Source organism: Rasamsonia byssochlamydoides (genome assembly GCF_041956645.1).
Source record: "Rasamsonia byssochlamydoides strain NRRL 3658 unplaced genomic scaffold VTN77scaffold_61, whole genome shotgun sequence".
Lineage (NCBI taxonomy): Eukaryota > Fungi > Ascomycota > Eurotiomycetes > Eurotiales > Trichocomaceae > Rasamsonia > Rasamsonia byssochlamydoides.
The window spans coordinates 140,099-156,237 of NW_027192444.1; the positions used below are offsets into that span (position 1 = coordinate 140,099).

General features: G+C 49.4%; 5 protein-coding genes across 5 annotated transcripts; 4 read left to right on the plus strand and 1 right to left on the minus strand.

Moving 5' to 3' along the window:
• Nucleotides 1–493: 493 nt before the first annotated feature.
• Nucleotides 494–3,404, minus strand: VTN77DRAFT_7592 (uncharacterized protein; the record flags this gene model as incomplete). Its single annotated transcript, XM_069423997.1, has 11 exons — nt 494–1,030; nt 1,094–1,287; nt 1,345–1,573; nt 1,628–1,834; nt 1,903–1,967; nt 2,030–2,229; nt 2,277–2,442; nt 2,497–2,782; nt 2,832–3,018; nt 3,076–3,098; nt 3,168–3,404. 11 exons carry the CDS (start codon nt 3,402–3,404, stop codon nt 494–496), a joined length of 2,331 nt encoding a protein of 776 aa, XP_069275361.1.
• Nucleotides 3,405–5,958: 2,554 nt separating this feature from the next.
• Nucleotides 5,959–9,408, plus strand: VTN77DRAFT_7593 (uncharacterized protein; the record flags this gene model as incomplete). Its single annotated transcript, XM_069423998.1, has 3 exons — nt 5,959–6,372; nt 6,451–9,210; nt 9,274–9,408. 3 exons carry the CDS (start codon nt 5,959–5,961, stop codon nt 9,406–9,408), a joined length of 3,309 nt encoding a protein of 1,102 aa, XP_069275362.1.
• Nucleotides 9,409–10,988: 1,580 nt separating this feature from the next.
• Nucleotides 10,989–12,980, plus strand: VTN77DRAFT_7594 (uncharacterized protein; the record flags this gene model as incomplete). The annotated part of the gene is made up of 4 exons (XM_069423999.1): nt 10,989–11,012; nt 11,092–11,139; nt 11,208–11,817; nt 11,878–12,980. 4 exons carry the CDS (start codon nt 10,989–10,991, stop codon nt 12,978–12,980), a joined length of 1,785 nt encoding a protein of 594 aa, XP_069275363.1.
• An 834-nt stretch (nt 12,981–13,814) lies between these two features.
• Nucleotides 13,815–14,612, plus strand: VTN77DRAFT_7595 (uncharacterized protein; the record flags this gene model as incomplete). Its single annotated transcript, XM_069424000.1, has 2 exons — nt 13,815–14,011; nt 14,147–14,612. The coding sequence occupies 2 exons, from the start codon at nt 13,815–13,817 to the stop codon at nt 14,610–14,612; spliced, it is 663 nt and encodes a 220-aa protein (XP_069275364.1).
• A 408-nt stretch (nt 14,613–15,020) lies between these two features.
• Nucleotides 15,021–15,854, plus strand: VTN77DRAFT_7596 (uncharacterized protein; the record flags this gene model as incomplete). The annotated part of the gene is made up of 1 exon (XM_069424001.1): nt 15,021–15,854. The coding sequence occupies one exon, from the start codon at nt 15,021–15,023 to the stop codon at nt 15,852–15,854; it is 834 nt and encodes a 277-aa protein (XP_069275365.1).
• Between the last annotated feature and the right edge of the window lie 285 nt (nt 15,855–16,139).

Sequence of the window (16,139 nt, forward strand, 5' to 3'; positions counted from 1 at the left end):
TCCCCTCTCCTATCCTATTATCCTGGACAGTGGATTAGATAGAGAAGAAGAAGTAGAAAGAAGTACAGAGTAAGTAATACAGGAGACAATGGATACTGGACGAGGATTAAAGTCATCGTTTAATTCATTGAAAAGGCTGGTTAGGTATGTAGATCATATGCGTCTTATGTACTCTGTAACTCCTTGAAAAAAAAAATCAACTAACTTGCTCCCATGATTTCAATGCTCGCATACTGAACCTAAACTGTTGCTGAGAAATAAATGCGCTGAATAGAATACTCAATGCTGAATGAATGCTCAACTCTCAACGCTCGCTCAATCAATCAATCAATCAATTGAAAACAATCAAGACAAAGACAGAGACAAAAACAAAGACAACACTGTCATCATCGTTGTTACTTTGCATCTGAGTCTATCGGATTCTTTACTTCTTCACCGAGAGAAGCAGGTTATGCTCTCGAAGGCCTCCGGGACAGTAGAAAAAAAATCGCATTCAAGAGCTGTCTGAGCTCTCCTCGTCGGTCGTCGTGGCTGCTCCAACGTCCACCGGACTGCCGATTTTGCTCATCTTCATGCGTTTGTGAGGCCGTTTTATGGCTCTCTGGTTCTGGTTGGGCGCGTCATTGCCATTGCCCTGGCTGGACTGGCCAGGGTTGGAGTCATCCACACTGTCAAATCCTCTCTTCCTGCCGCGGCGGACTTCGGGTAGCACGTTCGCTAACTCATCGTCGGAGCTGGTAGGCTCCCAGTCCATGCTGTCATGGACATTGCCAATGACAACGCGTGGAGTTTCAGGGTGGGGGTTTTGTTTGGTCTGAACTTGTTGGGGTTGTTGCTGGGGTTTAGGAAAACCTCCATGATGATGAAGGTTCTGGTCCTTGCCTGGAGTCTCTTTGCAGACCTCCTGGATGATGTGGCCTGGGGCACTTTTCAGAGCGGATTCTGGACATATCGGTTCCTGGGAAAAACTCTCCGGGTAATCGCTGTCCTTTGAGCTCTTCGAATAGTAACTCTTCACGGGAAAAGTATACTGGAATGGACTCGGTTAGTTCTGTCGTTTCTTCACATCCGTTTAATTGCAGCTGACACTCACGTAATGCACAATCTTCGCATAGGGGTCCCACACTTCGCTTTTCAAGCGCTGCTGCATCTCCTCCGTCTGGGGGACGATGAATCTTGGCAGGCCCTTCGCCGGAAATCCTCTGCTCTTCGAGCCAGGCGTTGCTTGGAGGTATTTGTTCTTCTTCAAAAGATTCGTGACCTGAGTGACGGTGCGTGCAGTACAATCTTGTTTTCCAAAAGAGTTAATAAGTTTCGCTCAACTTTCCAATGATATTTACTTACGAAGTTTCTCTGCGAAATCGCTGACTTTGTTAGGATAACCCTCTGTCTCGATGATATTCAGCGCTCTCCTCATCAGGACAATCGATGTCACCTCCTGTAGGACCGCCTTCTCACTGGGTTCGAGAAGGCAGCGATAACAGGCATGAGTGTTGGGAATGTTTTGGTCGTTCGGATCCAGGAATCCGTAGCAAAGCATGTGCTGGCGAGTATGACAAAAGGCGCATTCGAGCTTAGGGTACTCTCAGTCAGTGTTTATCTCTTGCGCATTTGCGTGTCATCTTACCATTTCGGCCTCTTCTCCATTCCAGCCGCACTGACACTGAACTGCACGAGGGTGGTTGTCACTGTTGTTAGACTGACCGCCCGTCCGCGCTAGATGTTCTTCGATTTCCTCAATCCGGGTTTCAGAAAGCTCGAACCTCAGTATCTGAGACTGTCCGTTGAGAGGTTGTGTGGGAATCAGTTCGGGATCTTGGGTCGATGCTTCCGCCTTCATATAACAAGTCAACATTGTCTCAGACGCGAGCGCTATGGCTTCACTAGAGTCCTCACATGAACCATTTCCTGCAGTCGCTGCCTTTCGACTGCATCATGACGCACCTGCGACGACTGCTGGGAATGTCCTGAAACACCTGTCAGCAGTTGATATGCTTGGGGTACTGCCAGCTGGGCAGCGTGACGTTACCTTGTCCAGTCGTCTGTCCATTTGCGCATTCACTTGGTGTCATCTCGTAAGGGGCAATTCCTTCGGGAAATCCGATTTCTTCGGCTCGATAGATTGTCTCCTTGTACTCAATGTCTCGGGGAATTTGCGGTGGTGTGTCGTCATCTTCCTCCCCATAGCCAGAGCCATTCCACCTCAGGTTGCTCACCCGCAATCCAACACTGTTACATGTTAGATTGCCCTGATGGAAGATAGAAAAGGTACTGACGTGTGATAGCCCCCGTCCATGGTTCCAAGAGAGATTGTCTCTCTCTTCCACTCTTGGTCCAGGGGAAAACACATGCTGTCGTCGTTTGCCCTGCTGAATCCGGGCGGCTCGTATTCAGCAGGGCAGTCTTCGGTATAGAAGAGGTGGACCCCAAGAAATCTCTTATCTGTGAACATTAATAAATATCGCTGCAGATAGCATTCGGGAAGAGGCTTCATACTTGGCAATTCGGGAAGAAACGTGTTGAGCAGAATGAGACGGCGAATCATCATCTCCAGGCCCACACGAGCTTTCTTCGCCGTATGCAGATGTGCGACGCAGTTTAAGCCTGTAGATTCCAAGGAGACGCTTGCCAGACGGTTGTCACAATCTCCAAGTCCACCAGAATACTTGAAGGACAAAGTATGACTTTCCAGAACGTTTTCCGGGGCGTTTTTGTCCACGAAGACCGTTAACTGGATGCCAGCCAAAAAGTTTCTCTTCAACGCATCGAAAATACCATGTTCCTGGTTCCGTTAGTCAAGAATCCTGCACTGAGAGAGCAAGAGAAATTACCAAAAGATCGAGTAGAGCGTCCGCCTTAGGGTGAGTACCGCGCAGAAAGACCTTGAGAGGTTGACCTCGTTTTGTGCGCTTTTCAGCTGCTTCGTCACCATAGATAAAGTTCTTGTATGAGACCTTGTTCTTGCCGTGGATTGCATTCGAATCACGGTCCGAAAAGCAATGAAGAGGAAGGAATTCCCTGCGAGGAAGGTCAGATGCTTTGTATACCCAAGGTCTGGAATCTAGTGGTCATTACCGAAGATAGAAAATAGCCCCAAACTGTACAATCACATATTAGTATGAGTTGATAACAACACTATCGGTTTCCCTGTAGGGAATGAGACTAACAGCAACGTGCAACATGATCATCACCAACTCGAGACTCTGCCACTGCTTGAAAAACTGCATCTTCTCGGCGTCGAACTCCTCCTGAGATCCTTTGACTTGTTCTTTCTGGGTTCCATTGATTTTTTCAGAGTTGGCATTCTGTGCCGGCGCGGGGGTTCTGGTGGTGCTTCGTGATGCATGAGAAGAGGGAACGGCGTCCTTCGGACGAGAAGGGCCTGTAAACTTGATACGAGCCATGATTCGTTTCTTAGGGATTAAATCCTCTGAGACGATTCGAGATTTGCTGTTAGGCTTGTAAAGAAGTAGAAAGAGTGGCTGAGAGCAGGAGACAGACTACGAGTGGTCGCGGCTGATGTACGAAAGGTTTGATGTAGTCCTGCGAGGACGCAAAGGTTTGTTTTGTCTAGTATGAGACAACTCGAGATTTGTAGTCAGGTTCTTGTTTGTAAAGAAGTAGAAAGTGTGGTTAAGAGCAGAAGATAGGTTATGAGTGTCGTGTTTGATGTACGGGAACGTTTGATTGTTGTATGTTCGAGTACGCGAAGGTTTATTTTGACTTGGATGTTTGTGGGGAGCAACAGGGAGAAGAAGTTTCCTCTGAAGATTTCAGAGACGCAATGTTTGTCTGTTTACCTAAGTGAATTGCTCGTGTCTTGGGCGGACCCTCCCATCGCGTGCACCCTTCACTGTCAGGGCGCGCCCGTGACTTGGTCATAAAGAAAAGACATACAACCTTGGTCCAACATACAATACAAACTTTAACCCGATAACAAAGGAAACTATTCGCAAAATGAGCAAAATGAGCTACATGATTGTCTTGTAAATTCGAATGTGTACTTATGCGAAGTCTATGTTATATGTTCATCTTTTCGGAGACTTGTCGTGATGTCTGAATGAAGAAATGAAATGCTGTAGTGTGCTTCTCATCTTCCGTACGGAGAAAACCCCTATATAAAACAGATTAACTAGATTATTGAACTTGACAAAGTTGCTGGACCAGTTGAAAATATGAGACTACATTCTTACTGAAAAAAAAAAGAGTATACTGGAAATAATAAAGAAAGTGAGTAATGACAACAGAAAGAAAAAAAAAAGGAATATCAAGATCATCAAGACAGATTTCATATTAAAAGCAAAATTCATTTTGAACTCCTTAAGGTTTATACACAAATGCAAGGTAGATTGGCAGACTGCTGCCTATATTATCAGAGACTGCCTGTCCATCCCATCTGTCAAATGGTGAATCATCTAACTAGTGCTGGCTGTGGGAGTGAATTTGTAAGGGATTGTATTGTGTTCACTCTCAATCAATATAATAAATAAACCATCTTTGCTAATTCACTTAGAGTCATGTGTATAAGTGAAGACCTATGGATCCAAGATGGTTGAGATGACTTCCTATCTGGGGAAGTGGGTCTGTCGGTTATGGCCGTGAACTTGTGATAGTGCATCGGGATAAATCTTCTCCCCACATTTCTGGGACTCCATCATCAATGTGTTTGGCGCATGGAAAGGTACACTACAGCATCAAGTCGAGACTAAGTATAGATCTAGAATGTCAAACATCTGATGAATTAGCCCAAGCCAAGCACTCAAAACGACTACCTCTCCAGGCCTCTCAAAAGGCCACCAAAGCCGTCCAGGTGCAGGTACTGGCAACCCCACTATCACAACTTGGGTGGGGGCAAGCTGACTACAATCTACGCTTAGCCGTCGCCACTCGCCCCTGCTATTCCCTAAACGAGATCCAAAACCAAACGTCATAGCAGGACCTGAGCAGCTCAATCTGGAGATCCCCTTTTGGCAGAGACAGAGCATCTACCTGTGAACTGCAGTTCTCCTTAGTAAGGATGCATCATGCATGAGATTGCCCCTATGGAGTCACGTGAAGACCAGATGCCTGTGACACTTGCAAACACGGCGATAGACAGGAATTCGATCGGGTCGTGATCCTTGGTGCATCATCTCGGGTCTGAAAGAAAGAGGAAGCCGTTGAGTCCTCGGCTTTGATACGGAGTAATAGGTCTGTTTGGAAATAATAATGTGGCCGAAGAGGCTACAAACGAAAAAAAAAGGCGGACAGGATAAGCCTTCTGCGGTCAGGTCCGTAGCAAGCGCGTAAGTGGCACAGTAGCATCCGAGTGGCCCACTGCCGCAAGGTCCATATCCGAGGCGAGAGGGGGACGCGAACAAGCAAGAATAACGACAGACTGGAATCCTGCCATCGAGATTGTCGACTGATCTGGTCTTGAATCCACTGTGCAGTACTTGTTTGTGTGCATCTCTGTTTCTTCCCTGTCCAGTCCAGCTTGTTTAGTTCTCGAGACTATTGTGGGGGTGATCCAGACCCTTTCAGCTTAAGGCCGGCGTTGTGTCGGAGCAGGAACGCCCCCCAGCTTTTTTTGAGAGGCTGACAAGGACGGAGCGCTCCCGCCGTTCACCAACCACCTCCAGTCGTGAACGTCCTCCCTCGCTAGGGCCGCCTTCTCCATCACTCTTAACTAACCCTCCACTTCCAAAAAAGATACCATCTTCTCACTTTTGACCTCTGCCAGTGTCTCCCACTTTTCACCATGATCAGTTCTTTGGTTTGGTAGTGCTAGTTGCAGTCATTTCGTCTTGCAGGTCTGCCCTGCTGACAGGACGTTCTGGCCAGCATCTCTGTGCACCAACCACTGTATCCGCCTGCGTCTTTCGACGCATAGCGGTTTGCCTTTTCCTTACAGACAGAACACTTGAGTTATCTTGAACAACAACGGATATACCTTTGGATACATCTATTTCTACGAATATGGCAGAGTTCAGTTCGCGATCTCGGGTTCGAGACGCGTCTCCGCTACCGTCTGCAACGCCTGAACCTCCTGCTTATCCCTCCCTGGCGACAGGCTTCAAACATTCCCGCAAACGTGATCTAGATGGGCTTCGAGAGGCCAGAGCTGGCACGGCCACTTCGAGTACCACACTTGGTCAGTTTTCTTTTGCTCCCGCCACTCGAACGACGGTCGTGACTACCACCACGACCACCACGACCAACTTTCCTCCGCTTGTGCTGAATGCACCACGATCGACCCGCGAGCTTGACCCGAAACTCTACCCCCTCGCTTCTACGCCAACTCCCGCTTCTTTGAGGAACTTCAAGTTCGAACTCGGAGGGAAATCCATCGTTTTCAACGAACCGGAAGACGCTGTTGGCGCGCTCCAGGAGGTAGGTCGGCTGACAGCAAATATCTACTTGAACATACCATATTATCTGGTAAGATGAACTTACTGACTGTGCCCGTAGTTGAAAGAACAGCATGAGGCATTGAAAGCCTCGAACGGTGTACTCAGGTCGGTCACTGTCTACGACTCCCCTAACGACACGACCTCACGTCGGTTATCTCGTCAGCCATCGAGCAACCCGTCAAGTGTCAAACGTCGGCCTGTGTCGCCAGTTTCGATTTCGGAAGCTTCCAAAAACGGACGAAGAACACGGTTGTTGGTGGTTCCTTCTGAGTCAGGTGCACTCCAGAACCAGGGGCATCCAAAACATGACCGGGCTGTGTCCGCCGCCCATGCTTCGGTGATGGGCTTGGCCACCCCGGAGACTGAAACGAGCCGTTTTCAGCCTGGAGAGGGCGCTGTGCTGAGGAGGAAAATCCATAATGGCAGACTTGGACGGAAGGAAAACTCAGGTTCTCCTGTACCCGAGGGAATTGATTCGCGCGATGTTCCGCAAACCTCGTACCCGAAGCAGCCGCTTCCCAAGGACGGCCTGCGAGGAAGCCCCTTAGGATGTGAGCGAACGCCACTTTCAGAACGTCGTGTTCTTTCCAATCAGCAGTCTCAGGATTCGCAGTCTTCGCTTGAGGACGAAGATGGCGTTGGAGAATCGGCGGGATCTGGGCAAGAAACGATCGACGAGCCATCCGCGGAGCTCCAGCAACAGCGGACCGCATCCGCCGCGTCAAGTTTGACTACTATCGACAGTGCCATTGCTCAAGACATGTGTCTGCCCAGTCCGAGCCTGTCTCCTGTGACTGCAATGAACACCCACAACGCAGATTCCTTTTTCGATTCGACTGAGGATCAGGGAACTGATACCGATTCAAGCTTCGAGAATCAAATTCCGAATGTACAAACGGCCCTCCGTCTAGGAGGCGTGCAGAATAGCACTTCCAGTAGCAGCTCCACGACGGAAAGGTCGTACAGTGAAGTCAAGACATCATCCGCGTCTTTAATGGATATTCCGGTCATGCTGGATTTCTTTGAGTCGGTTCCGGACAAAATGAAAACCTACCTCATGTATCAGCTCTTAAAGCGGTGTCCTAAACCAACTTTGCACTTTGTCGCTGAGGTCGTCAACCCTGCCCTGAAATGCGACTTCTTGGCTCAGTTACCTCTGGAATTGAGCCTGAACATTGTGAAATACTTTGATTTTCGTACAATGTGCCGTGCCGCTCAAGTGTCCAAGAAATGGAGGCATATAATCAATTCGGATGAGAAGACGTGGAAAGAACTTTTCGACAGAGACGGCTTCAAGCTGCCAGAAGGCGAATTACAGCGCGCTATAAGAGAAGGTTGGGGCTGGCAGTTTCCTAACGGAAAGGACGATTGGGAAAAAGATCTCAGTGCATCAATTGTTAGATCTGATTCCGACGCCTCTGTTTTTGAATCCTCACCAACGACGGTTCCTACGGACGGGAATACGCTGGCGTCATCTTCCACTCGTCGACCGAAAAGGAAGGCTGCCACTCGGGTTTCAAGTCGTAAACTCGCAAAGAGGAAGATTTCATCGGCGGGTGGTGAAAGCTCAGATTCGATGGATTGGACAAAGGAGGTTGCGTCATTGGAAGGACCATATGCTGCTGCTAATGCTGCTGCTGCCGCCGTTCCCTACCCAGACGTGGGTTTGCCATCTCTTAGAAGCCTACACCTATACAAGTCGCTTTATCAACGTCATTACTCGATCCGCCAGAGTTGGATGCGACAGGACACAAAACCAAAGCACATCGCTTTCCGTGCTCATGATCGCCATGTTGTCACATGCCTGCAATTTGACACGGATAAAATCCTGACGGGCAGCGACGACACAAGGATCCATGTGTACGACACCAAGACTGGTGCTCTCAAAGCTATGCTCCGAGGTCACGAGGGTGGTGTATGGGCACTGGAATATCATGGAAATACCTTGGTATCCGGTTCCACCGACAGGTCAGTCAGAGTGTGGGATATCGAAAAAGCGAAATGCACGCAAGTCTTCCACGGTCATACATCTACTGTTCGGTGTCTGCAAATCTTACTTCCCGCAGAGGTTGGTAAGAAGGCCGATGGCACTCCAGAGATGATGCCCAAGGAACCCCTCATCATTACTGGTTCCCGTGATTCGAACCTACGGGTCTGGAAGCTACCCAAGCCAGGTGATCCTACCTATGGGCTTGATGGATCACAACGTGGTGACACAGAGTGTCCTTATTTCGTCCGTGTCCTGACTGGACATCAGCACTCTGTTCGGGCGATTGCTGCGTATGGCGACACTCTGGTCAGTGGAAGCTATGACTGCACTGTTCGGGTTTGGAGAATCTCTACAGGAGAAACGGTACATAGACTGCAAGGTCACACGCTCAAAGTATACAGCGTCGTTCTTGACCACAAGAGAAATCGTTGCATCAGTGGATCAATGGACAATATGGTCAAGGTGTGGTCCCTTGAGACTGGGGCTCTGCTTTACAATCTCGAAGGCCACACTTCCCTTGTCGGTCTTCTTGACTTGCAATGTGATCGTCTCGTCTCGGCAGCAGCCGATTCTACGCTCAGGATATGGGATCCAGAGACTGGCCAGTGCAAGAGCACATTGAGTGCGCACACTGGTGCGATCACATGCTTTCAACACGACGGTCAGAAAGTTATATCAGGATCCGACCGCACTTTGAAGTTGTGGAATATACGGACAGGGGAGTGCGTAAAAGATCTTCTTACCGACCTGAGCGGCGTGTGGCAGGTCAGATTCAATGATCGTAGATGTGTTGCTGCCGTTCAGCGGAACGGTCTGACTTACATTGAGGTAATTTCTTTCCTGTAGGACTCAAATTGTCTTTTGCCGTCTCTGGTACTGACGCTTGTCTAGGTTCTCGATTTCGGTGCTTATCGCGACGGCGTTCCCGAACATCGACTCGGGAAGCGCATCCTGGTTGACCGCAGGGGTTATGAAGCCAGTGAAGACGACAATGGAAGTCTCGATGTCGAAGTAACGGAAGTTTAAAGCTTCGATCTTCAACTACTCCCAGTCATACCTTGAGTCTTTTGTCTAAAGTGTTTTTCCATCGATAAATCGGCTGTGGTTGGATTTGTCGGGGTGAACTTGTTAATTTTTCGATAACACTTAGGATATCACGATACCCATCCTCATGGACTTCAGCTTTTCCGGATAATTTGCATCTTGCATAGCGTGGGTGGCATTATTTCTCATGGGCATCTTGAATGGGCAGGTGTTAGGCTTGCAAAATGGGTTCATCTCCTTTCTTCGACCTGTTCCACCTCAACTTCTGTATTTCGCATTTATCTCTTATCATATCTGGTATGCTTCTCATTAGCAGTCCATCTCATATCGATCTGGTCTTTCTGTGCGGGGGAGCATCACGTTCTCTCTTACAAAGGATTCATTGAATTTGTTTCATGATGTTACCCCTATAGATATGCCTTCTTGCATGGTAGAAATAATGCATGTAATTCTCAGTGGCCAACCAGTTTCTTCCCTCCCTGCTTTTCAGTCTCCCTTGTCTGCCCTTGTGGCCGTAGCCACGCCAGGATTTGGCATCAGTCAACTGAGGTCTGATAACATGACTAGGTAGTATCCTCGTTCCTGATGAAGCCTCAACGTAAGAATGTTCTCATGGTATTGGTATTGTATTTTCAATAGCAACCTGGTGCAGTCCCAGCAGTCGTTGTACTTCCGGGAGATTCCTGCTTTGTCACTAATCACTACTGCCGAATTGACGGCTGCACCCGTCTGACCAGAGGCGACGAGTGACAGGAGTCATTGCATTAGATGTTTTGGCAAAGACCATGCACGCCTTTTCTCCATTAACGCAACAACTGCACTTCAGACACGAACAGGCAACCGTTGTTTGTTTCTCCTTCTCTTTCACTCTCTACAGGAAACAGAAGCTATGGTGATCTAAATCCGGAGCGGATGGTCACTGCATGGGCGTTCATTGCTGAATATACCACCGACCTTTCATTCATGTCCTGGTGATTAATATCCTCGTCTCATGTCTCATTGCATCAAGATATCCCCAGAAAAAGTATCCCCAGTTCTCATACAAAACACTTGCTGATCTTTCGGGTTTCGCTACTTTTCCAACTGATCTTCGGCTCGATTGCCATTCTTCTACGGGCGCTTGCATCGCATACCCCAGCAGCTGCCAAACGAGAGGGCAAACAACAGTGAGGTGCGTTGCACTGCAAGCTTGTCAGTACGTTTGATAGATCTTCTCATCTACATACTTCTTATTTCTCTCATTGCTGCTGGCTGTTGACGCGTGCTCTTTGAAGAACGCTCTTGTTTTTCATAAACCAGAAGCGACCATTATGATCTGTTGAGTTCCGTCTCCTACGGAGGTCTTCTTTCCCTGATATTTCTCGCTATTGTTGCACTTTCGAATCATCAACATTCTTCGTGTCCTATATTCCGATCTCCTGGCTTTGATGTTCTATGAGGAGCACCTTCCACGAGACGGCTGATCAAGGATTGCTGACTGCCACCCCACAAGACCACGACCACCCAAAACTGAAGAATTACCCTGTCTCCAAGATCGAGGAACGAGACAATATCTATTGAAGATGGGGAGACTAAATTACTCTGCCGTAAGTCAAGAAGCCGTAGAACTTGCCATGATCTGAGTGAGCAGGTGACGCAAGCTAACAGACAGCGGTGCTGATCAAGAGGAGGATTGACGGTGTGAAAGCAGGGCAGGTATTGTCCAAGGACCTGGTAAGAATATAGTCTTTCGCCTGTGTCATGGAAAGTGAACACAGCTAAGAGTTTGGATCCATCGACAGAGAAAGAGGATTCCACCAGGAGCTGCCTCCCGAGCCGCGCTCCGGGATCCCTACCTCGAAATCGATATCGCTGCAAAAGATCTTACGGACGAAGGATTTGATCAATTCATTGATGACTTGATAGAATGCCTAGAGTTTCGGGACGCAGATCATCCACAGGGAATTGCGAAACTTCATGAGCTGCACTTACAACAAAATGCTCTGACAACGCGTTCTCTCGAGAAGCTCGCCAGGGTTGTCTCTCTTAGTGAGAGAGACTTGAGGGAGCTTGATCTCTCTGACAACAACTTTGAGGTACATACTATTGAGCAGCGGAAGACCTGGCAGGAGTTCCTGGAATCGTTCAGAGGTTGCTTCATGCTGAAGAAGCTCGATTTCAGTCGCAATGCTCTCGGTCCACGGGGTCTCGAGATTCTTGTTCGCGTTTACGTGAAAAGTGACCTTGATTTCTTTGAGCCAGACAGCGTCATTGCCGATGAGCTACCACGGGTCGAGAGCAACAGTGACCTCTCCGTTCTGAGGCCTGAAGTTGGCAAGGAGAACGCTAAGCCTGGTATCCAACTTCCCGCCAACACCCCGAGGAAATCGCGATCCGTACTTCAAAGCAAAGGTAAGCAACTCCCTTACATTGGATGCCTCTGAAAGACTATGCTGAATATTTATGTCGCAGGTCGTTGCCAGACCCTCTCGCCGGCGGCAAGAGTGTGTACAGAAGCTGAGCTCAAGCGCTATTCCTGCACCAGAGGCTTACGTTCAGTCCCTTACTTGATCATCTCAAACGTCTCGATGACGAGCGGCAGTGCTGTGCATTTATCGACAATTTTGAGCATGCATCGAGCCCCTGAGCGGCTGCTTGCATTCCTCCCTGGCGGAAAGGCACTGACTCTACCCGACCTGGTCGGTTGTTCAAAGGGAATAGTCTGGCTTCCTAACGAGAACTTGGGGTCTCTCGCCCGCGAATTTCTGACAATGACAGAGAAGCTCGGACAATCGGGGTCGGATACCGAGTCTGAAGGTGACTTGAATGACAACACCGGTCCACTGGTGGTCCATGGCCATTCGAATGGAGATGTCAAACGACGCCAGATGCGCAAAAAACTCGACGTTGAATACACACGGCTCAAGAAGAGAGTGAGGATTGACGTCTTGAATTTCGAAGGCGTGCACAGTGCAGAAATCTGGAGTGTGGCTCTGAAGATGATGGTTCAATGTCGTGCAATGCTTCTAGAAGATAAGGATCGTCCTACTGCTGCAGTCTCGGGTGAAGGATTCAGGACCATAGATCATGAAGATCAGGCCAATCCTGAAGCGTTCCATACCGCCACAGAGTCAGGGATTGTGACCTCGGGACCTTTTCATCCAGCCACTGAGAATTTCGATATCCATTTCCCGACACTCCAAGGCAAGGCCCGTTCCGTTTCGCAGGAACGCCCGAGGAAAGACACGAATCCTATGCTTCCATCACATAGTAAGATACCAAATTCAAGCTTCGGGAAGGGGCTCAACCATACAGCGTCCATGGTTATCCATCCTCATCCCCGGAAGGAGAAGTGGCGGTTTGGTCTGCCGATGGATGTCTGGCGCCGAATCATTGCGAACGCGGTAGGCGCTGAAGGGATTCTCGACAGGGAGCAGCAGCTACAAATTATGAGCTATGCCACCAACTGGAATTCTCTGGCGCAGGAGATGTCTGTCAAGGGGGCCGCAGATCATCAGCAGATCTGGAAGATACTGGACAGCATGGGCTGTTTCACGTACAACCCGCCATCGTGAGAGTTTTCAGTTGCAGATAATCCATACACCTGAGGCATCATTTCGGGCAGACAGCTGCAAGGTAGTATGGCTTTGTGTGATCTTTGAGTGATTGAACGGGGTTGTCTTCAGACTGATTATGAAAGGAGAACTGGTGGTTATCGTGATACAGACATGCATTGATAGGTAGACTCGATTGCATAGATACCACCTCTTCCCAAAGGTCCAACCTTGAACTGCACCCGCTGCAGACACACTTATACGTGGCTCCTGACAAATCCGAATAGATCACAGATCATAGAACGGTCCTTAGATCTGATTATTTAATATTAGTGGCGTTATCAAACTTAGAATGCCACTTCTCGGCCATAATATTATTGGCGAATCTGATATGCGGGGACGGTGAAAGACGCGCTAGCGCTAAACACGAATGTTTGATGGCGGTTCCCGACCGATGGGCAACCTATCAACGCGAAATACCAGCGAGTAGACAACCTTTCTCACGAGATAGAATTTCCCAAACCCGCGGAAACCATCGCCAAATTTATATTTTCAGTTCAGTTCAACCGTTGCGGGGTCTTCTATCGTCGATTGTTTTGCTGAAGTGCAGTACTGTACATAGACATACATACCTAATCCTCTGAACCTGGACACTCGTTAGAATTCCCGCTCACGTGTATAATATGCACATGCCCCTCTTTCCCACTCGAGCAACGTCTGTACATACGATCCGATACGAATCGCGAGAGACATAAGACTCTGACTAGCCTCTATTTGCTCAATCTCGCCTCTCCTACTTCTGTCTCACCCCCGACAAGCCGTCGATTTCCTAGAAAATTTCCATCGAAGTGCAGGATGGTCCGGAACAAGAAGTCAAACACGTTGTTGCCTGTCGAGGATGCTTCCATCGCTCCTTCGACCTTCAATGATGGGCTCCCGCTGCCAAAGCTCATTGTTTTCGATCTGGATTATACCCTCTGGCCGTTTTGGGTCGATACGCATGTTAGCGCGCCTGTGAAGCCGAAAGATAATAATTCTCGGTGTGTTGATAGGTAAGTATCCCCCCAACTTAGCAGCAGGCATTCTCATCTGTCAACCCTTGCAAAGATGGCCAAATCTCCTATCGCTTGCTTTTTTCCTCGCATTCAGTATACGAGCTATGACTGATTGTTTCTTCCATTCTGCAGATGGGGTGAATCCTTCGCCTTCTATCCCGCCGTCTCATCCATTCTCTACGCATGCCGCTCGCGCAATATCCCCCTCGGCATCGCCTCTCGTACACACGCCCCCGACCTAGCTCGCGACATGCTCAAGGCGCTGCACATCATCCCGACCTTCTCGGACAACCCTGCGGCAGACACGCGCTCGATCCGTGCCTTGGACTATTTCGACTACGTCCAGATCTTCCCGGGAAACAAGACGCAGCATTTCACCCGCATCCATCAGGCCAGCGGCATCCCGTACGAAGATATGCTCTTCTTCGATGATGAGGCGCGGAATCGTAACGTGCAGACGGAACTGGACGTCACCTTCTGCCTTGTCCGGGATGGTATGACACGGGAGGAGGTCGACCGTGGCGTGTGGGAATGGCGGCGAAGGAGAGGTATCAAGCCGGGGGAACCGCCAGCAGAGGAGCAAGCCGAGAAGAACTGACTCATGTTTTATGTTTTGTTTTGTTTTGCGATGGATTGTGGTGGGCATTAGGCGTTTGGAATTTTCGTTAAGCCAGGTTTGATGGATCTATACCCGTACATAGAGTCACCTAGACAACGATTTGTCTTGTTATATGTACTGTATATAGCGGCATATGCAGGAACATTTTTTACTGGGCATCTATAGAAATTACATTGATGTTATAGCCAGTACATTTCAGCGCCGATTCATGTGGTGTTGAAACGGCATGGTAGCTCCATACAACGGACGGCCCGCGCAAACTCCGCAAATTTCCCCGAAGTAGTTGCTTGGAACTTACGCTCGAGTTACGACTACTACTACTCCACGAACCAGCACATAACAACGGATTCTTTCTTCCACCCTCCAAAGAAGGAAAAGGAGAAAAAAATGTCAGATCCTTCTCAAGCAAGACCAAGCGCCCAAAGCAATACATATCTAAAACCCCCTCCCGCTACCAGCGCCCGTCACCACCCCTCAAGTCCACACCGTGTCGCTGCATCTTCCTCCTCGTCGTCGTCCTCAGCAGCAGGACCACCCCCTCCCCGCCCACCACTTGCCATCCACCCGACGACAACAATAGCCGAGACAGCCGTCATCCACGGAACGCATCAGATCTCCATCGGCGCGGGGACAGTCATCCACCCGCGCGCGCGCATCTTCTCGTTCGAAGGACCCGTCCACATCGGAGACGGGTGTATCATTAGTGAAAAGAGCACAGTTGGGGGTGCTGCTACGACGATCCCTACTGCAGCCACAGCATCGGGTGCATCAGGTACGATTACGACGACGCGGATTTCCTCCTCCGTGACGATCGGTCCGTACGCTGCCGTCCTGCCTGGCGCGTATGTCCGCTCTGCGGCCGTGATCGATGCCCTGGCTGTCGTGAACAGGCATGCGACGGTGGGCGCGCACTCGAAGGTCTGCTCCGGGTGCGAAATCCCAGAGAAGACGATCGTCGACGATTGGACTGTTGTCTGGGCTGCGGGCGGTGGGATCGGTCAGCGGAGGAGGAAGAGAGTTGTTGGTGCGGGCTCATCACCACCACCAGCCTTGACGGAAGGAGGAGGAGGAGAAGAAGGCACTACAAAGGGAATGGAGGGGAGCCATCGTCGACCCGAGGGTAAACGAGTCGAGGATGCGAGGTTGATTGTCCTGCAGAAGGAGCGGGAAGGACTGGCGAAGATGATTGGGTTGGCTGCCAGTGCGCAGAGGAGGCGGTGATCAATCAATCATGCTCAGAGGAGATTCTTTCTATAATATCAGGGGTGGTTAGGGATGACTGGCCATTGGTGAGAGGCACATTTATCTGCCTGCCATGTTGAGATATGCGCGCGCCCTGACCGAGGAAAGCAAGCACATGACATGGAAAAAAAACAGCTGCACCAGAGGCAGCAGAAGAACAAACGTCACGACGTTACGATCATCTCTTCCCTATGCATTTTTCTTCTTTCGACAGGCATGATTATACCCATAGACTAGATACAGTCCGCATGCCATTTTTGTAAT